The 22,367-nt window shown below is 36.3% G+C and overlaps 4 protein-coding genes across 8 annotated transcripts in view; all 4 read left to right on the top strand.

Moving 5' to 3' along the window:
* Positions 1-2,144, top strand: part of LOC139961040 (uncharacterized) — a 66,044-nt gene extending 63,900 nt beyond the window's left edge. For both annotated transcript variants that reach the window (XM_071959866.1, XM_071959867.1), the window contains exons 17-19: positions 101-280; positions 546-616; positions 1,356-2,144. In XM_071959866.1, the coding sequence (XP_071815967.1) occupies positions 101-280; positions 546-616; positions 1,356-1,395 (291 nt within the window). In that variant the 3' untranslated portion in view covers positions 1,396-2,144. The remainder of the gene's footprint in view (positions 1-100; positions 281-545; positions 617-1,355) is intronic.
* A 141-nt stretch (positions 2,145-2,285) lies between these two features.
* Positions 2,286-12,220, top strand: LOC139961041 (uncharacterized). The gene is made up of 14 exons (XM_071959869.1): positions 2,286-8,731; positions 8,862-8,936; positions 9,020-9,124; positions 9,255-9,329; positions 9,413-9,517; positions 9,648-9,722; positions 10,214-10,288; positions 10,396-10,470; positions 10,578-10,652; positions 10,766-10,840; positions 10,954-11,028; positions 11,142-11,216; positions 11,330-11,404; positions 11,518-12,220. The coding sequence occupies exons 1-14, from the start codon at positions 8,632-8,634 to the stop codon at positions 11,604-11,606; spliced, it is 1,149 nt and encodes a 382-aa protein (XP_071815970.1). The 5' UTR covers positions 2,286-8,631; the 3' UTR covers positions 11,607-12,220.
* Positions 12,221-12,581: 361 nt separating this feature from the next.
* Positions 12,582-19,815, top strand: LOC139961042 (uncharacterized). 2 transcript variants are annotated; one of them, XM_071959870.1, is made up of 9 exons: positions 12,582-12,690; positions 12,803-12,877; positions 12,991-13,065; positions 13,179-13,253; positions 13,367-13,441; positions 15,977-16,171; positions 17,137-17,253; positions 17,917-18,008; positions 18,648-19,815. In XM_071959870.1, exons 1-9 carry the CDS (start codon positions 12,597-12,599, stop codon positions 18,699-18,701), a joined length of 852 nt encoding a protein of 283 aa, XP_071815971.1. In that variant the 5' UTR covers positions 12,582-12,596; the 3' UTR covers positions 18,702-19,815. The 2 variants fall into 2 exon arrangements, with proteins under 2 accessions (XP_071815971.1, XP_071815972.1); XM_071959871.1 differs by lacking the exons at positions 12,803-12,877; positions 12,991-13,065.
* Positions 19,816-21,568: 1,753 nt separating this feature from the next.
* LOC139961630 (uncharacterized) overlaps positions 21,569-22,367 on the top strand; it is a 35,065-nt gene continuing 34,266 nt past the window's right edge. Inside the window, exon 1 of one of the 3 annotated variants that reach the window (XM_071960964.1) lies at positions 21,569-21,879. In XM_071960964.1, the coding sequence (XP_071817065.1) occupies positions 21,642-21,879 (238 nt within the window). In that variant the 5' untranslated portion in view covers positions 21,569-21,641. The remainder of the gene's footprint in view (positions 21,880-22,367) is intronic. The other 2 variants (XM_071960963.1, XM_071960965.1) reach the window with 2 other exon arrangements.

The raw sequence follows: 22,367 nt of genomic DNA, 5'->3' as shown, positions 1-22,367 counted from the left end.
ACTTCACTACATAGTGCACTACAGCATGGGCCTCGTGACCTTGTAAATGATATTTTTCAATTCAGTTAAGCTAAATACATTACATTGTTTCCTAAAACAGGTGAGCGCAACCGACGAAGACATCACTATCAAGGGATACCTCCAATACAAGGAGAAGAAGAGTTGGAAGAGGATGTGGTTTGTGGTCAAAGACAAGGTGCTCTATACCTACAAAGCCAGTGAGGATGTTGCCGCAGAAAGTACCTTCCCTCTCATCGGCTTTAATGTCAGCTGTGAGAATGTAAGTAGACTGAGTAATAACTACACTCACATCTCAGAAAAAAATGATATGTGGAATAGAATCCTGTAACTTATTTTACATAGCATAACATTTCCAGATAATGAGCTATATATAATCTCATTTACAAAGTTATATAGGTAGGATTGAGAATTTTTCCAAGCTGTTTTGATTAATGTTCCTTTCCTGCCCAAGGAAGGTGATATAAATACACTTAGTTTTGTCTGTTATTTGAAAGATCCGCTTCTTTTTTTATTCATTCATACAGGGAGAAATCAAATTGACCCAAGCCAAGATATCTAAATTCTTCAAGGCAGATTCACAGACTTCCACTGATGAGTAAGTTTCCATCTTTACATTTTTATACCAAGAGATTTGTATTTTTTGAATGAATCCATTTCTAACTAAAAATAAATTTGACCTGTATTTAAGAATTTCACTAGCTATAATCTTAATAAAGCGCTATATAAATCGAAGTTTTGGTAATTCAGCCATCTAAATAGCCCTTCAAATTTTGATAGGGCAGCCTGAAGTATTCATTGTTTTCCCTACCCTTTCCATGAATGTTAAAATCTGCTTGCATTAATAAAAAATTGTTTGCACATACAAGCAAATTAGCAGAGCAGATAAGCAGTGTTGTAGAAAATATGTTTAAAGGATGTGGAGACTCGGGCAAAAAGAAACGTCTAATGCCGGTAATCTGACCTAGTTTCGAATGAGGTGTAACAGAAGTGTTAGACACCACCATCGACCCCAGAAAATACACACACATAGCCTGCTACCATCTGTAAATAGACACTAGTGTACAGTTAGAACATACAGCTGCGGTCAATACTCACATCACAGTGTACAAACAATACAGCGATGGAATCTCATGTCCAGCTTAAGATAACAAGGTATCGCGTTTTATTACTGTACTGTCTGCGTTTTGTAACAACACGAACAAAATGTCACTTGCAAGCAGCGAAAAGTTAACTTTTCAGATGGCTGCACACGGTTTGGGGCGAGTCTTCAATGCCTTTAAAAATGGAGGAGCATGTCAATTGTTAATGGCTTCTTTTTTGTTGTTTAATTGCAGATGGATGACAGCATTCCAAGAAGCAACTCAGTTGCAATGATCTTGTTTTGTACCAGTTAGAGAGGTGTCATTTTCTCAGTGGCAGAGCAACAGCACACTGGTCACTTTCTAAAAAGTTGAGCTTAAACTTCGCGATTATTGATTTCTTTCAAGTACTTAAGTGTCTTTTGTATCAGGATATGCAATATACATAAATCTATACTTTTTTTTGTATCATTTTCGTCTCCTGGGATTTTATGTTTTGTACGATAGGAGTTTAAAAAGTTGGCTAAAAGGAGAAATTAAAAAAAGATATCAAATTTATCGTGCCTCAATACGACACATCATTATACATCTGCAGTGTTATGTACCGTTCATTTTAAGGGACTGCAATGCAGAGTGATATGGGTTGTTCTACAATAAGGGGGTACAAGATACCTGTATGCCACCATGGAAAGTTTTTAATGGAAAGGTCTGTAGGGAAACCATGCAGAAATGGTACATTTGAAAAATGACAAACCATTATTTGCACTACAAATGGCTTCAGAATCTTCATAAAATCATGGAAAAAACATAGATATATAATTTTTTGGGCGGTGTGAAATTTGTATATTTAGGTTAAGCTATGACAGCAGATGTCGAGGTGCAATGAGTGTGGCTCCCGATCATGGATCCTAAGCCATTCAGATAGAATTTACATTTTGTGATTAGTTAGTTTAATATACGGTAGGAATAACAACAAGCCGGTATTGTTGAAATGTTGATGCACTTGCAGCACATTCTAATAAAATAATAGGGACGAAGCATTAATTTCCTTGTCTTGTTCTCTTCTGTATGATTTAACTGTCTGCTCTATGCTGCATGTAAATTCCAAGTCCTACTAGCCATGGTCCTCTGGATGTCACCCTTTTTCGCCCCAGGTGGCCCAGCATTAAGTGGACGGTCACCCTCCCCGGCTTCAATCGATGTTATCTTAATGTACAGCAGTGATTAGATCGTTAGGAACCTTGCTTCAGTTTTCATAAAATTCTGGAACCGAACAGGGCATGGATTATTGACGGCTTCATTTGCTACTGTAACAGTTAAAGTTCTGTTTATCCCCTACTTAACATCTTTACATAACAAATTAGGGATTATAAATAAGGTCTTCAAACAAGGCATAGATTGTTCGCAGCTGCTTGTGACAAACATATTTTTAGTCGTCTAGTTGCCCTCTAAATCTAGGCCAAGAATTGCTCTCAAATAGTTTTAGGTCAGATTACCCCATGTGTCCCTCCCTTGTCTATACTGGGACTATAAAACCAAACGGCATGTATTGTTCACAGCTTCTGTTCTACTGTGACAAACATGTTTTTAGTTGTCTAGCTACCCTCTAAAAACCAGGCAAATAAACTGCTTTCCAATAGTTTTGGGTCAAATAACCCCTTATGTACCTCACTTGTCTACACATAAAATTCCTTCAAATAATTACTGCTTCCATTACCCAATATTCCACCTTCTGCAAACGAGCGAAAATTAAATAATTAAAAGTAAATAAATGTCAAAAATTTCACATACCTTAGTTTTGTCATATGAGTGCAGTACGTTGTAAAAAAAAATATAACGATGTATCAATAAACTGTATAGTACCAAGCACTGTAGTAAAAATACAAAAATTTGGGCTGGATAGCAAGAATTGATGGAATGATGGTTGTAGTTCCTTACTTTTCATTAATAATTATATTGTTAAGTTACTTCACTTGACGTCAGGGTAGTGGCTGACAGCTCTTCAGTCTTGGGATAATTATGTGGTCTGATCCTGTTAAATACATGAAGGAGGGAAGTTGAGGGTGAAAATGTTGACACGTTGACATCAACGGTTTCCGGTTCCTGACTTGGCTGCAGAATCCTCCGCTCTCATCAAGCCCCAATTTCGTGATGGATTAAGCATGTTAAGGCAATTGGAATATTATTGCTTGAAACTTGTGACATAAGGTCAGGTTTTCATGTTCTCTGAGTACCAGAAAGAAGAGGTTTCTTTGTTAAGATGGTGCCCCGTACTAAACCGAAAGCATCCGCAACACCAATAGGCGTCCCAGACATAGGGTTCTTCTTGGCATATTTGTAATGCAAACTATCATGTAGCTGATAGCTGACGGTGCTAATCCTAAATGTATCATGTGTGAGTGGTGTCTGTTGTTGCTGTCCAAGCACATAACATTCATACATACACTGAAGCTAGCATTCTACATCTGTACACCGATGGTCCTGAAAATCATGATATGAACCTTCCTATCTCTGTCCCAAATGCCTTCTCAAGTACAATGATGCTGTGAAGTTTTTAACTTGTTAGACTAATACATGGGTACCTCTCAGGGTTCAGGTGTAAATCAGTTAGACATCCACATATCATAGTGTACAGCATGGAAATATACTGGTGTTCCATTCTGACCATGCATCATGATTCCACTGTAGACATGGGTGTCCATGGGGGGGGGGTGGACCAGAGGATTCAAGTATTAAAGCAGTATGGTAACTGTTAATTGGTTGTTTACCTATCCCAGTTAACCAGTAGTTTTTGGTCGTTTTATTGGATACATAGATGCGACATAGTGAATAGATGAACCCTATTGATTTTGGTGCCCATCTCATGTATCATAATGAGGTCACAGGTTCAAACGTGAAAATCTCTAAATACTTATAACTCTGCAACCGAAAGTCAGAATATATTCATACTTCGTATTAATGTGTTTCTTGGTAGATAGTGGGGACATGGTAAGGTATGTTCAAGTTGATATTATGCATATTTATTAGGGGGCGGGCTTTAGTTTATTTTCACTAAATAGCTTGTAAACACGTAAATGAACAACAAGAAGTTGGATTGAAGTCCATACTTAATACATATGTGCGCCATACTGAGTAGAAGAATTGTTTTGATTTCGCTGCTCATCTCATGAATAATAATGAGGTCACAGGGTCAAACGTAAAAATCTTCAAATGCTAATAACTCTGCAACAAAAGGTCAGAATTTATTATACATAATATTAATATGTTGGTTTATAGGGGGTACATGTTTATATATGTTCAAGTTGATATTATGCATATTTATTAGGGGGGGGGGCTTAAGTTGATTTTCACTACAATAGCTTGTAAACACGGTAACTGAATAAAGACAAGTTGGATTGAAGTCATACTTGGTACATAAATGCGCCATAGTGAGTAGATGAACCCTATTGATTTTGGTGTTCATGAATATTAATGAGGTCACAGGTTCAATTGTGAAATTCTCCAAATGCTTATAACTCCGCAACAGAAAGTCAGAATTTATTCATACTTGGTGTTAATGTGTTGGTAGTTAGTAGGTACATGGTAATATATGTTCAAGTTGATATTATGCATATTTATTAGGGGGCGGGGGTTAAGTTTATTTTCACTAAAATAGCTTGTAAACACGGTAACTGAACAATGACAAGTTGGATTGAAGTGATACTTGGTACTTATATGTGCCACAGTGAGTAGAAGAGCCCTATTGATTTTGGTGCTCATCTCAGGAATATTAAGGAGGTCACAGGGTCGAATGTAAACATTTTCAGAATTGAATCACACTTTGTGTGAAGGTGTTGATAACGGGTACATGATAATGTATGTTCAATGTGATATTATGCACATTTATTAGGGGCCAGGGCTTGAGTTGAATTATGCTAATAATAGCTTGTAAACGTGGTTAGTTAACACATTTAGTAGGTATTCCATTGTCAATGAAAGAACCTTGCTGATCAATTTAATCAACAATGAGCAAAACTTGGGATTATAATCTCAATTGGCAAGGAATCACAATAAGCCCACTGGCTTTCTGGTTTAGAAAACCAGGGGGAAGTGTTTTTCTTCAGGATTTTGTTTTTCTGCGGACGTTTATTTTGAGTCCGTAAAGAACTTTACGTTATTCTGGGCGACACTCAAACATCCGTCAAGTTTACATTATGGTCAATGTGCCAACAGAACCACCGACCATTCCTAATTTATTAAAGGGAGATATTACGACAACAGGTTAAATGTCACTTGATCTCATTTTAGCAAAGCCTACCCCCCCCCCCTCCCCCCGCTCAAAACAATCTAGGTGGGGCATGAATTGTTCTTCATTTCATCTACAGCAAAAGTTGTGTCCCACAAAGTCGATACGATGAAGCGAATGCCTAATATCGTCGTTTCGTGGTATGATTGTGATGGCCCTATACATAACGCCACATGTTTTGCGGATCTGTAATTTACTTATGTGTCTGTTTGTTTAATTTGTTGGTTGGTTTGGTAAAGTTTGATTTGATTTTTTTCAAGTATATATTTTTTTTATTTTTGCTGTCGAGTATCGTAGCAAACGTGATCGACAAAACGACAGCTTATCTTTCCTTCTAAACTTTCGTAGTTTCTATCGCAGTTTGTCTCGCAGTTTCTATCTCAACTGAGTCGACATATGGGGGTGGGTCTATCGAAGGTAGCATTTAATACCGCTCATATGGTTATACAGTAGGCATTCTGCCTGACTGCCGCTGCCATATCTTGTACACAATATAGTTTAGTTTTCTAAAAAAATATACAATGCACCTTCTGAATGACTAGCTTTGATATAGCTTGCTTTTTCAACAATATATATTATTGTTCAGTTTTCTAGTGAACAGAAAGTAAGTCACGCACCGCTGTGCTTGACGAGGAACAATTTATCAGCACTATAGTGTTATGTATGTTGGGAGTGGGAACCCTATATATATATAGATTTATGAAAGTGTAGCATTGCCTGTTCAGCCATGGTGACGGTTAGACGTGATTATAACGGTGTTGCACGCTTCTGGTTATAGTCCATGCAGTAGATGTTACATATTTCGAACCTGACTGAGTATCGCGATGGAGGAAACAGCTACCGATGGCCGTGTTAACGATAAGTATCAGCTGCCATGAAGAAACGTTACCATCACTTTTTTTCTTCGATAATAATATATAAAGATATATAAAATATATATAAAATTTCTGCTTATTCTTTACTAATCTGAAGTGATTTGGACTAGTAAAGCTAATGACTTATAGTAACGAATAGCATCTGAAAATTTAACTTTAATAAAAAAAAAATAGACAGTTTAGTACATTACCAAGCATCTGTCGAAAGGGGAAAAGCTGTCGGACGGAAATGGTATGTGTATGTATACAGCAATGAGAATGCTATATGATGAAATTTTCGAAAAAGGCAACATGTACAGTAATGATAGTATGACTAACTATTGTTTATGTTTCCATTCAAAGAATTTTGCAAGTGAAACATTACATTTCGAAATTGTTTTCATATTTCAATATGTCACTTTACTTGTATGTCATTGTGGGGTTACTCATTTATTTTTTTTAATTTCTCATCTTCTTTTATCTCTTCCTCTCCTCCTTTGTTTTTCTCTGTATATTCTGAAAATTCCATGAACGTACAAAAAATAAGAATTACGCTTATAATGTCAATCTCAATAGATTTCATAAAAGTCACCTTTATTGGTCCCAAATGTTAGTACCCTACAAATTGCTAGAAATTCCCGAGAGTAGGCTACTCAGATGTTTTGTTTCTCCATATTGTTTCTAGACATAGAGTAAGATCCACTTAGATCTATCAGTAAGGCAGACGGATCTAAGTGTGACCAAAAAAAAAAGAGTTTGTTTAATTCTTAGCATCATTGAACATTGACTCCCAAGCCGTTTTGGGGGCAATACATGGTGACCATTAAAGAAAGTTTCAACTGCACATAGGAACTTTCTTGAAATTGCTTTAAATTAACAATTTGTCATGTCATTTACTTGTTTGTCACTTTGAAGTCACTAATTAACATGTTGTTCTTCTTCTTTTATCTCCACAAAAGTAACCAAGTGACAATTACTTTGTCCAATTGTCGATTGTATATGCAGAAATGAAAATGGTATGTGACAAACTTTTCGAAAAGCCATAAGCACAGTAATGATGGTAAGACGTGAAATCTCCACATATCCTTCACCCTCTCCCTCTCCCGTCCCCCTCCTTTTTTCATTAATGTAGAACAAAAAAGGATCATTTTGTGCGTTTCCATTTGCCTCAAAGTATATTTTCTCCAAGAATTTTGGAAGAGAACATTACATTTCGAAAATTGTTTTCATTTATTTCAATAAATTCTTTCATACTTGTTTGACATCGTGGAGTTTTTGAAATGTTCTTCTTTTATTTCTCCCTCCTCTCTCCCCCACCCTCCCCTTGATTTTCTCAGTCTATTTGAAAGATTCCATGAACATTGTAATTTACTAATTAATATATTTTTCTTTCTTTAAGTTTTTCTCTTCCAAAGGACATTATTCATCTTATTTCATCTTAAATTATCATTGCATTTCGAAATTGTTTTCATATTTGCAATATTTCATGTACTTTTATGTAATTTATTTGTATTGTGAAGTCACTCATTTATTTTTATTTTTCTCTCCTTTTATCATTCCCTCTCCCCCTTTGTTTTTCTCTGTCTTTTCGAAAGATTCCATGAATATTGTGATGTCACTAATGAAATGAACTTGTTTTTCTTTCTTGAATTTTTCTCTCCCTAAGACCATAATTCATCTTTATTATCTCTACAAAAGTAAACACATGACAATAACCTTGTCCAATTGATATATACTGAAATATGTAATCTATTCAAATAGTTGTACTTAAACAATTATTTGTATATCATCGTAAATTTTTGAATTATAACTGTGTATTATAGCGTTATTAGCAGATATAATTGTATTTGGTTTCATTAGAGTAATGGATTCTTTATAACATGTTGTCCTTTATTAAAATGTAACAAATGTTGAATTTCAAATTACAATAGTAATCCAGGTATACGGAAGTTATTTGTTGTAATTTCGTTATTATATTTCGTAACGAAATCGTCTGTTTGCGTTCCGAGATGATTGAAAGTATCAATATCGAACTATTTGATGGGCATGATATATAGTTGCAGAACGAATTATCATTACATGTTGTTAAATCCTATACTCTAATGAAACCAGACATAAAATTTAAAAAAATCCATTACACGTATCATTGTAGATGCATTAATGGATATTACACATGCTACTATATCAATCATATGTACTTGTTTGTTGTCTTCTTAATGTTTCGATTCATTCCTTTAAGTTGGCATGTATATTGTTTTGTATTTCAATGATCTTGTCACAAAAAATATTACGTTCGCAATGTTTACTCACTATTTAATAGCAACTACACCAAGTGTTCGAACATAACTATGTGTCAAATAAGATTTGTTTTAATTCTGTCCATTCAGTAGAAATGTTCAATTTCATTTATTCGGCAGCTCCTGTTCCACCTTCAACTACAACAAGTGTTCCAACACCTGAAGGGCCTACCTCACAACCGAGAACTACAACAGGTACATTTCTGTAATACATTTTGCTATTCACAAACACTTTTGTTGACCAAATGTACATTTCTTAGCGTCAAATAAGATATGTTTGATCTTTTTCATTCACTGTAAATGTTCAATTTCATTTATTCCACAGCTTCTATTCCACCTTCAACTACACTAAGTGTTCCAACAACTGAAGGGCCTACCTCACAACCGAGAACTACAACAGGTACATTTCTGTAATCCATTTTGCTGTTGAGCAAATAAACATTACTAAGTGTCAAATAAGATGTTTTAATTCTGTCCATTCAGTAGAAATGTTCAATTTCATTTATTCGGCAGCTCCTGTTCCACCTTCAACTACAACAAGTGTTCCAACACCTGAAGGGCCTACCTCACAACCGAGAACTACAACAGGTACATTTCTGTAATACATTTTGCTATTCACAAACACTTTTGTTGACCAAATGTACATTTCTTAGCGTCAAATAAGATATGTTTGATCTTTTTCATTCACTGTAAATGTTCAATTTCATTTATTCCACAGCTTCTATTCCACCTTCAACTACACTAAGTGTTCCAACAACTGAAGGGCCTACCTCACAACCGAGAACTACAACAGGTACATTTCTGTAATCCATTTTGCTGTTGAGCAAATAAACATTACAAAGTGTCAAATAAGATGTTTTAATTCTGTCCATTCAGTAGAAATGTTCAATTTCATTTATTCGGCAGCTCCTGTTCCACCTTCAACTACAACAAGTGTTCCAACACCTGAAGGGCCTACCTCACAACCGAGAACTACAACAGGTACATTTCTGTAATACATTTTGCTATTCACAAACACTTTTGTTGACCAAATGTACATTTCTTAGCGTCAAATAAGATATGTTTGATCTTTTTCATTCACTGTAAATGTTCAATTTCATTTATTCCACAGCTTCTATTCCACCTTCAACTACACTAAGTGTTCCAACAACTGAAGGGCCTACCTCACAACCGAGAACTACAACAGGTACATTTCTGTAATCCATTTTGCTGTTGAGCAAATAAACATTACTAAGTGTCAAATAAGATGTTTTAAATCTGTTCATTCACTGTTAATGATCAATTTCATTTTTTCAACAGCTTCTATTCCACCTTCAACTACACCAAGTGTTCCAACAACTGAAGGGCCTACCTCACAACCGAAAACTACAACAGGTACATTTCTGTAATTCATTTTGCTGTTGAGCAAATAAACATTACTAAGTGTCAAATAAGATGGTTTAAATCTGTTCATTCACTGTTAATGATCAATACCATTTTTTCAACAGCTTCTATTCCACCTTCAACTACACCAAGTGTTCCAACAACTGAAGGGCCTACCTCACAATTGAAAACTACAACAGGTACATTTCTGTAATCCATTTTGCTGTTGAGCAAATAAACAGTACTTATAGTGTCAAATAAGATGGTTTAAATCTGTTCATTCACTGTTAATGATCAATCTCATTTTTTCAACAGCTTCTATTCCACCTTCAACTACACCAAGTGTTCCAACAACTGAAGGGCCTACCTCACAACTGAAAACTACAACAGGTACATTTCTGTAATCCATTTTGCTGTTGAGCAAATAAACATTACTAAGTGTCAAATAAGATGTTTTAAATCTGTTCATTCACTGTTAATTATCTTTTATTCAACAGCTTCTATTCCACCTTCAACTACACTAAGTGTTCCAACAACTGAAGGGCCTACCTCACAACAGAAAACTACAACAGGTACATTTCTGTAATCCATTTTGCTGTTGAGCAAATAAACATTACTAAGTGTCAAATAAGATGTTTTAAATCTGTTCATTCACTGTTAATGATCATTTTTTCAACAGCTTCTATTCCACCTTCAACTACACCAAGTGTTCCAACAACTGAAGGGCCTACCTCACAACTGAAAACTACAACAGGTACATTTCTGTAATCCATTTTGCTGTTGAGCAAATAAACATTACTAAGTGTCAAATTAGATGGTTTAAATCTGTTCATTCACTGTTAATGATCAATTTCATTTTTTCAACAGCTTCTCTTCCACCTTCAACTACACCAAGTGTTCCAACAACTGAAGGTCCTTCCTCACAACTGAAAACTACAACAGGTACATTTCTGTAATCCATTTTGCTGTCGAGCAAATAATCATTACTTAGTGTCAAATAAGATGTTTTAAGTCTGTTCATTCACTGTTAATGATCAATTTCATTTTTTCAACAGCTTCTTTTCCACCTTCAACTACACCAAGTGTTCCAACAACTGAAGGGTCTACCTCACAATTGAAAACTACAACAGGTACATTTCTGTAATTCATTTTGCTGTTGAGCAAATAATCATTACTTAGTGTCAAATAAGATGTTTTAAATCTGTTCATTCACTGTTAATGATCAATTTCATTTTTTCAACAGCTTCTATTCCACCTTCAACTACACCAAGTGTTCCAACAACTGAAGGGCCTACCTCACAACTGAAAACTACAACAGGTACATTTCTGTAATTCATTTTGCTGTTGAGCAAATAAACATTACTAAGTGTCAAATAAGATGTTTTAAATCTGTTCATTCACTGTTAATGATCAATTTCATTTTTTCAACAGCTTCTATTCCACCTTCAACTACACCAAGTGTTCCAACAACTGAAGGGCCTACCTCACAACTGAAAACTACAACAGGTACATTTCTGTAATCCTTTTTGCTGTTGAGCAAATAAACATTACTAAGTGTCAAATAAGATGTTTTAAATCTGTTCATTCACTGTTAATGATCAATACCATTTTTTCAACAGCTTCTATTCCACCTTCAACTACACCAAGTGTTCCAACAACTGAAGGGCCTACCTCACAACTGAAAACTACAACAGGTACATTTCTGTAATCCATTTTGCTGTTGAGCAAATAAACATTACTAAGTGTCAAATAAGATGGTTTAAGTCTGTTCATTCACTGTTAATGATCATTTTTTCAACAGCTTCTATTCCACCTTCAACTGCACCAAGTGTTCCAACAACTGAAGGGCCTACCTCACAACTGAAAACTACAACAGGTACATTTCTGTAATCCATTTTGCTGTTGAGCAAATAAACATTACTAAGTGTCAAATAAGATGTTTTAAATCTGTTCATTCACTGTTAATGATCATTTTTTCAACAGCTTCTATTCCACCTTCAACTACACCAAGTGTTCCAACAACTGAAGGGCCTACCTCACAACTGAAAACTACAACAGGTACATTTCTGTAATCCATTTTGCTGTTGAGCAAATAAACATTACTAAGTGTCAAATAAGATGGTTTAAGTCTGTTCATTCACTGTTAATGATCATTTTTTCAACAGCTTCTATTCCACCTTCAACTGCACCAAGTGTTCCAACAACTGAAGGGCCTACCTCACAACTGAAAACTACAACAGGTACATTTCTGTAATCCATTTTGCTGTTGAGCAAATAAACATTACTAAGTGTCAAATAAGATGTTTTAAATCTGTTCATTCACTGTTAATGATCATTTTTTCAACAGCTTCTATTCCACCTTCAACTGCACCAAGTGTTCCAACAACTGAAGGGCCTACCTCACAACCGAGAACTACAACAGGTACATTTCTGTAATCCATTTTGCTGTTGAGCAAATAAACATTACTTAGTGTCAAATAAGATGGTTTAAATCTGTTCATTCACTGTTAATGATCAATCTCATTTTTTCAACAGCTTCTATTCCACCTTCAACTACACCAAGTGTTCCAACAACTGAAGGGCCTACCTCACAACTGAAAACTACAACAGGTACATTTCTGTAATCCATTTTGTTGTTGAACAAATAAACATTACTAAGTGTCAAATAAGATGTTTTAAATCTGTTCATTCACTGTTAATGATCATTTTTTCAACAGCTTCTATTCCACCTTCAACTGCACCAAGTGTTCCAACAACTGAAGGGCCTACCTCACAACTGAAAACTACACCAGGTACATTTCTGTAATCCATTTTGCTGTTGAGCAAATAAACATTACTTAGTGTCAAATAAGATGGTTTAAATCTGTTCATTCACTGTTAATGATCAATTCATTTATTCAACAGCTTCTATTCCACCTTCAACTACACCAAGTGTTCCAACAACAGAAGGGCCTACCTCACAACTGAAAACTACAACAGGTACATTTCTGTAATCCATTTTGCTGTTGAGCAAATAATCATTACTTAGTGTCAAATAAGATGTTTCAAATCTGTTCATTCACTTTTAATGATCAATTTCATTTATTCAACAGCTTCTATTCCACCTTCAACTGCACCAAGTGTTCCAACAACTGAAGGGCCTACCTCACAACTGAAAACTACAACAGGTACATTTCTGTAATTCATTTTGCTGTCGAGCAAATAATCATTACTTAGTGTCAAATAAGATGTTTTAAATCTGTTCATTCACTGTTAATGATCAATTTCATTTTCTCAACAGCTTCTATTCCACCTTCAACTACACCAAGTGTTCCAACAACTGAAGGGCCTACCTCACAACCGAGAACTACAACAGGTACATTTCTGTAATCCATTTTGCTGTTGAGCAAATAAACATTACTTAGTGTCAAATAAGATGTTTTAAATCTGTTCATTCACTGTTAATGATCAATTTCATTTATTCAACAGCTTCTATTCCACCTTCAACTACACTAAGTGTTCCAACAACTGAAGGGCCTACCTCACAACCGAGAACTACAACAGGTACATTTCTGTAATCCATTTTGCTATTGACAAACACTTTTGTTGACCAGATATACATTGCTAATATACATTACTATACAAATAAGATATGTTTGATCTTGTTCATTCAATGGAAATATTCAATTTCATTAATTCCCACCCGGGTACTACAGGTAGTAGAGGCTCCCTTTGTCACTGTAAACTTGTTACATAAATTTAATTAATTAGTTTGTTCAGGTGATTCATTTAATAAAAAATTTAAGTATCAATAGCTTATTTAAATTTTAATTGGAAATTAATAAATTAATCAATTGATAAAGTAATTTAATTAGTCACTAATTAAATAAATACCCTTTTTAATATTAACTGTCTAACGCATGTATGTCATACTCAGTTCATTTATTTACACAAGTTCTTTCTTAGCAGCAACAAGTGGAAGCAATTGGACTGTAAGCTAGATGAAACGAGTCAATATTAACCATATATTATTGTATGCTGTTAATGCTTCATGATTCAAATCTTGAAAAATCTTTCTTATTAGTTGCGTGTGGCACTTTCGTAAATGAGTTATTTAGGTTTATGATTCTATTGCTTAGAGTAATTCTATACGACAAATACGATATTCTTGAGTGTACTGGTGTAATGCGTCAACATCTTCGCTGATATTTGGAAGATACCTTTGTGGAAGCAACTGCTAAACATGGGATATGAGCCGATGCCCAGCGACGTAGCCAGGAATTTGAAAGGGGGGGGGGAGCACTTTTTGCGATTGATATGGATTTTCAAAGTTGTAGGCACGACTATCTGAGCGGATCGCCACCATCGGTTGGCGCGGAGCGTACAAGAAAATTTTTAGTTTTACAAACCCCCCAGATGGCCGGAAACGGCCCTTCCCTAGTGTTCATTCTGGTTCCCTGGCCTCTTGCTAACTTGAGACACCTCATTCAATATCACTTTTAAACCCCAAAAACAAACGATTTAAAATAGTACGTAATTCAATAATACATAATGTATTAAAATTAGCAAGGTACACACGGGCGGCGGATGCACTTTTAATCTGGGGGGGGGGGCACCGACGTCAAAGGGCACTTTGCAGAAATTCGATTGGACTGATGCAGCCTGATATTTAGTACCCTTTATAAATCTTATTGTATTATCTTATTTGCATATACACATCACTCCATCAACGCCCCCCCCTCCCCCCTCCCCCCTCCCGTCTTAGTAGTCTTACTTTTCAACTTCTGATACTTGTAGATACAAAGATAGGCCAGAAATGTCTTTGATACAACCATAGCCAGTATTTGTCTTTGATACAACTGTAGCTAGTAAATGTTTATCGAAAAGGCTGTTTTGGAACTTGGAACGCCGATCGTGACAACAACAGGCAACAAAGTGCTGCAGCTCTATACATATAAAGTCTGTTAATCAACGATAGGCTTATTTGACTGTGGAATGTTCTCAACTGAAATTTTATCTGCGTAAACGGGTTCTTAAGTAGATGTTAAAAAACTGACAAGATCGTATCCTAGTCTTTTTCGGCGGGTAGAGTATTGAATGAAACGGCACGCAATATGAATGACAGCCTAGATGACAGAAGAATAGGTCACCTAATTTAGCCATTATCTTGCTACGTTCATTTCAATAGTTTTTCCTGTCTAGACTCTTAAACTCGTCCAGCAAGCTTATGGATTTGAATTATGGGTGTTTTAATAAAAAAGATAACTTGGCCAAAAAAAGTGTAGGCCCGGGCCTACAGTGCTACATACTGGCTACGCCCCTGATAGTTCTACATTAGGATTAGATCTCTTACTGAAATATCGCTGACCTAATAAGGTGATCAAGAGTACAAGTTTTATGTAGAAAAAGGGCACATTTTTAACCTGAGGAAAAGTGGGGGGGGGGGGCACTTGCCCCCTGTGCCCCCGGTTCCGCCGCCCTTGAAGGTACATGTACAGAGTAGTCTTACTTTTCAACTTCTGATACTTGTAGATACAAAGATAGTCCAGAAATGTCTTTGATACAACTGTAGCTAGTAAATGTTTAAGTGTTTTCTCAACTGAAATATTATCTGCGTAAACGGGTTCTTAACTACATGTTAAAAAACTGACAAGATCGGATCCTATAGTCTTTTTCGGCGGGTAGAGTGTTGAATGAAACTATCGTGCTACATACTGGCTATACGCCCTGATCATATGATATCAGTATCAGCAGATTTTGTTTCCTGTTTAAATTCTTTTACATGTTCTTTTACAACGTTTCTGTATGTTGTCGTGTTGGACGAATCCAACTGTGATATTACTAACTGACTTTGCGATCCGCGTTATAGTTTTTGCCGACTTTGCAATCCGCCCCCCCCCCCCCCCCTCACAAGTTTGCAAGGTCGGTAAGAGTCACTCCACATAGTTATCCCCTTCGGCAAACCAAACATGCTCTGTCAGATATATAAAGCTAGTTGGATGATTCCCCTTTAACGAGCAACCAGAGCTTGGATTACCTTCATGTATGTTTAAATTACCTGGTTATCGTATATATTGATGTTTTCAACCTCTCCTATAGAAATACCAAGTGAGATTCGAAGAAATGTAAGCACCACTGATGGAGTACTGAATGTAACTGCGACAATAATTGACCTGACTTCAGTAACAAACTTACTCGTCCGCCCCGAGAGGCTTGTACCGCTGAATTCAACCGGTGTCTACGTGTTTGGTGTTTTCCAATTCGGCCAACTGCAAGGCGCGGTCATTGTTATAGGTACAGTGAAACGATTTTGTTTGTTCTTTGCATTGCTCATTGTAATGGTTATTTTAATTGACTACTATGGCACAAAAACAACTAAGTACGAAGGTTCACGTGTTTTGTTTCCGGGTCGCACAACTCAACTGTAAACTGATAGAGAGCAAGTTATAGGCATGCAATCCAGTGCATTTTTATAATATTAGTAGTGACAATGTAAGCCTACTAGTCAATGCACAGTGATGTCCAGCCGGAATTGAAAAGGAAATTGAGGTGGTAGACAATTAGTAGGAGAAAGCGTTTCCCCATTGTAAGTTGAAAACCATCTCCATGTTTGGCTTAATAGCTACAATTGTTTTCCATATTTAGAATTTCGTCAAAATGCTTTGTTCTTATATGTATAAGTGATAAGGATAAGTGATTGCAATATTATAGAGAAAATGAAATACACTTTCAGTTTAATTGCCACGATCACATCATTCTTGCAGAATGCATTTACAAAGTATCACCAAACGTAAACGTATTTTCGTGATTCAAAATTTCAGCAACTATTCTAATCAATAAACATCAACCAACAGAAAATCCGTTTAAAAGACATTACCCTAATGGTTGAGAAAAAAGAGTGAAGAACCCCCAAATTAGGGTCCTCCAATTTCAGTTTTGATCATTACGGATATAAGGAGTGAATGTGTAATGTGTAAATGTGTGTGTGTGTGTGTGAATGTGTTAAATGAATGTCATATATGCAGGCTTCAAGTGTGTCGTCATTCTTGCATTATGATTTTCTCACACTAAACTGTTTATGTTTTCGACTCATGATACACATTTAACGTCACGTCGTCATGATCACACGGTCACAATCTTGATGTAACGGGACTAGGGTTGAGAGTGGATAAGTTAAGTCGTTTGGCTTCCTTGCCCAGGCTCCATCTTGAAACAAACTATGTTAATTGTTTTTTTTTTTTTTTTTATAACATTGCCAGTGGAAGACAAGTGTACTCCTAATCCCTGTCAGAATAATGGAAAATGTATTGCAGAAGATTATGGTGTAACTTGCCAATGTGACTTCGGCTATCGAGGAGACTACTGCAGAGAACCAGGTCCGTACTTTAATTCATGCCAATTTGCCCGTCTCTTTGTATAACCATATATAGCCGCCTAATCAAGATACCTTGCGTGCATTGTCCAGAAACCCCTAGTGACGTTTCCCCCTCCTACGTTTCCGTCCGCGGACATACATTTATCAGAAGGGGACTTCGCCCTAAAGAACAAAGAAGTTCTCAACGCAGGAAGCAAATCGTGTAAGCGCGTTTATTGAGGGCATACACCGCACATCTTATAGATGTTTACCATCACAAAGGTGCATGTTGCATTGGACACATGCCCGAGATTGGTTGTGGGTGGGGTGGGGGAGGGTGAGAGTGGGACTGGGGCTGGGTTGGGAGTGGGGTGTGGCAGGACAGGGGTCAGATCAGTGTTCATGGATGTTTGCCCTTTGTGTGGCATGAACTTGATTTGTGTTAGTAGTGAAATTAATGCTGTGACAGTAAAACATCGTTATTGTGTCAATTATTAGGGAGCATGGCTCCCTCCACTATTTCTTTGGGGCAGGGGATTTATTCTTATGAAATATATTCATTTATGACATTCTGAATGTGGAATGTGATCAACTGCTTCAAAGTCCTATCTTTTGTATAATTTACTAAAGTATCAAAGTAAATATAATTTAAATGTAATTATTCGAATGATTAATTGTGTTCCAGCTAATCCATGTACGGACAATGTCCCTGTTCCTTGTAACGGTAATGTTGAATCCTGCTTCTTCAGACCTGGTAGTAATGATACAACATGTATCGTAAGTATATCCTTTTTATGTTTGTTTGTGTGTTTTTCGTCGATCAGTGGTCTATATTTTGCCAATTTGCTGTGTCATGAAATGTTCGTATTGGTCGTGAAATGTCATGTCATTAATGTTCGTATTGTTCCTATTGTTTGTAATAAGGTGTTAAATTAAGCACCCGATACACACAGAGAACACAGTTGCTAATGTTACTGCTACTGTTTTGTACCAGAGTAAAAACTGGATCTTGTTCTAAATCGGTAGCATGTGCTATTTGGGATTACAGTAAGACCTGAGGATATGTGTAATCCCAATAAATCCAGTTTGATGCACTTGTTGGGATTACACATATCCTCAGTTGTTACTGTAAACCTAATTGCACATGCTACCGACTTATAAGATTTGTCAGCACAATCTAGTTTTTAATATGTGGTACAAAACTTGAAGATTTACAGTAGTTACGTACTATAATTTCTGTGCGATGGATCGGCTGAGTTAAGAGATGTTGTGCGATCCGTTTCGATAGTTCTTAATCGCTCTTTGGAAAGCGAATAAATAAGTTATTTCACATATGACTTGAAATGGTAGCAATCTTTCTTGTTTCCTTCCGATTATTTAGAACTTAAAATTGCTCTGTTTAACTTTATGTTTCAGGAAGGTTGGGTAAATGACGTGGAAACCGTACCAACCGACCTAATGACTACTTGAACGACTGGGTTTCTTTATAAATCCATTGAATATTCATTTACTATTTACTCAGCAGAAATATTTTATTCCATGATTAGTCATTTTCAACTATTTTGTAACCATTGCATAACAATAAGTCATTGTTCTAACATGATTTTATCATAGGGAGGATATTACACGGCTTCACACTCAGTACGGTATTCATTAAAACCTTTGTCAGCAGATTTGGGACCAAATCAGATATATGTTAGAAAGTCAAAAGAATGGTCACACATCCTCCAACTTTGCCAAACAGTTTACTTTAACCGCGGGAGCATTTATATTTTTGATCTGTGAGACTTTTAATGTTTGAAATGTGCACACTTTTCAAAGACCAGAAATACTTTCGGAGAGTCAGAGGTACCAGGAACATCGTCCTACTTTTGGAAAACTATTTTAGCAATGTTTGGTATTCTAAAATTTTGGCCCAAATACTGATAACCTTCAGTGATTTAGAAACTGTATATAGAAGTATAGCTCTGGAGTAGATGGTGGTGGTGGTCCAGCCAAATATAGCTGAAAATAGGATTATTTTATTAAATTCGACAAAAGATACTATGTTTTCATATTACAATATAATGTTTCATGTAAAGCATTCGTTTTAGAGTTCTCCAAAGTATTACCTTATGTCTAGAACATTTAACATCTTATTCTGTGTAATCGGACAAAATCTTAATAGAAGCAAATTTTGAATAATTTAGGTACCGTACCCTTAGGCTAAATTCCCCCAAAGAATCTTTAAGTATAACATCCTACAAATCCACCAAGGTGTATACTTTAAAAGCAGCTTTCTGAGTTTGATCGGCAATTTTACCAAAACCACAGTATATAAAATAAGGTTGTAATTGTAAGGTAAAAGATTTTTCTATTGAACATTATAAAAGAACGCGTTTAATCAATTTAAATCATTTAAGATTTTTTTCCCATTTTTGTGATTTTTATTTAAAATACTAATAATCAAAACTTTTGAGAATATTTTGAAAGTGGTTTCACTAACAAAACTATGTTTCTTGTTTGCATTTCCTTTCGTTAATTTCCTTCTGGTAGTATCGTATGTGTTATCCAAGAATTAATAACTATCGTCTCATTATAACAAATAATTCATGTGTAACTTTCTTATTTGTGTTTTTGTTTTATCTCGATGGTTAGTTAGCATTGAAAATTCAGTGGGCCAAAAGGTTTCAACATTGTTTCACATTAATTTCCCCCCACGTGATACCCAGAAACTGATTATCAATGAGCCAACGGGGTTTCTCTGGTAGCCAGATTTTCTTTTTTATTGGGGGGGGTGGGGGCGGGGCACAACAGTTAACTGATATCCGTTCTGGTGATTGTCCTTTTTGAGAAAATTTTGTTGTAGATTATAGGGGGTTTTACATGAAAAATTGTGCTATCATTTCCATTAGCTTTAACTATATTTGTGTATTTTAAGTTTAATTGTTGTCAGTGGATATGACTTTGCTTACGTGTGTAATAGGATGTAAGCCATTTGAAGAGAGATTGAACCACCCTCACCCCCCCCCACCCCCCTCGGTGACGGTGCCTACGGCCTTGCAGTGAGGTAAACATTTTGTGGATCAAGAAGCATGCATTTGCGGTGAATCTGTACCCACCTGTATCAACTGACTTACTCTTTGGGATATTGGGGGTGGGGGGGGGGGCAATGCATGACCTTTTAGTATAAAACAGAAACACTCAAGAAAAATTGAGGGGACAGTTAGAAATTTTCAGAAATTTACACGACCAAACCACAATTGCCGACCAGTTTCAGAAGTGAAATTCTATGTATACTAATTGTTTTGCAAAAACTGTAGGTTTCATTAAGTTTGCTCTTATTTTATATGTCTTAAAACGGAACGCTATTTCTTGTTCTAACCTTTCATGTAAGTGGTGGATCAAATACCGGGTAAGGGCGGGGCAAGGGCTGTTATGATTTCTTTTAATGTTGTGGGGTGTGGATCGGGATGTTGTAGGGGTATGGATCGGGATATTGTGGGGTGTGGATCGGAATGTTGTTGGGTGTGGATCGGGATGATGTGGGGTGTGGGTCACGATGTTGTGGGTGTGGATTGGGATGATGTGGGGTGTGGATCGGAATGTTGTTGGGTGTGGATCTGGATGTTGTGGGGTGTGGATCGGGATGTTGTGGGGTGTGGATTGGGATATTGTGGGGTGTGGATCACGATGTTGTGGGTGTGGATTGGGATGATGTGGGGTGTGGATCAGAATGTTGTTGGGTGTGGATCGGGATGATGTGGGGTGTGGATCACGATGTTGTGGGTGTGGATTGGGATGATGTGGGGTGTGGATCGGAATGTTGTTGGGTGTGGATCGGGATGTTGTGGGGTGTGGATCGGGATGTTGTGGGGCTACACGTTTCAGGTATTCAGCATTAGTGCCTACCATCTTACATTTTGTGCAATGGATTAAACTGTTAATTACATAGCGATCAGGAGGCTACCCAGTGGCTGTAACCACATGCACAATTCGTACCTTCGTTATATATACATCGGTAGCCAATTATGTGTGACTGTTATGCGCGATGCTCAAGTTACAACTCAACACAAAATGCAGTTTTAACTGCCATCCAATTTCTTACCTATAGCAACATCTAGGCTACCTTTTTTTCCGTATAACATACGTGTATAGCTGACGCTATAACATATATATGATTCACGTACAGCGTTTGGACACCATACAAAAAGGATGGTCCATAACTTACCAAATTTCTATGCACCGTTTACTCCTCCATGGGCCAGTGATCACATATTCAATTTTGACAATAACGAGACTGGGTGGTGTTTTAGGTTCAAACCAGATTGATTCTGGCTGAGTCAAAAGATTCTTATGAGTCAGAAGAACTCGAATTTCTTCAACCGTGACGTTAGATTGCTTTATGGAAAATACAACCACAAATACAAAATGGAAGTCGATCGACGAAGTAGTGTTATCATAATTTGGTGTATATTTTGTAAGTTACTGTTCATCACACAAATCAGTGCCTACAGTACCGGTGCTCGGACAGATTCATGTCTTAATCTTGATGTAACTCATTTAGACGGGAACAATTTACCAATTCTTGCCAGTACGGATCCAAGTCCGTTTAGAATTACAATACTAAATAGTGACGGACAGTACAGAATCAATCGCGAAGTAACAGGTAGGTACACTATACATATAAATGTGTATATATAAATGTATATATAAATGTATAAATAAATATATATATATATATATATATATATATATATATATATATATATATATATAATATATACACACATACGTGTGTGTATGTATATTGATATTTAGGCGATATTACACTGTACGTCTAAGTATACAGTGTACTTAGACGTGTTGTATATAGTATACTATATAGTAGGCTAAACTATAAATAGTTACTATTTAAACTATGTACAGTTTAACAGACTTTTCCTTCTGATTGTAGTACATGTTAGTAACTAGTACAGTGTTTCTTGTGAACTCTGTATGTAATATCACAAGAGTTGTAACTTGTCTGGGTTAAATAACCCATGATCTGGCAGCCAGCTTATCAATCAGTGACAATACCAAACTTTGGATTCAATTCTTATTGTATTTAACTGTTATTAGTAGATCTGAACCTGTTATCAAAATGGTAGGCTAGAT

The sequence above is a fragment of the Apostichopus japonicus genome, chromosome 20 (assembly GCF_037975245.1).
Source record: "Apostichopus japonicus isolate 1M-3 chromosome 20, ASM3797524v1, whole genome shotgun sequence".
Lineage (NCBI taxonomy): Eukaryota > Metazoa > Echinodermata > Holothuroidea > Aspidochirotida > Stichopodidae > Apostichopus > Apostichopus japonicus.
This window is presented reverse-complemented; position numbering and strand designations above follow the sequence as displayed.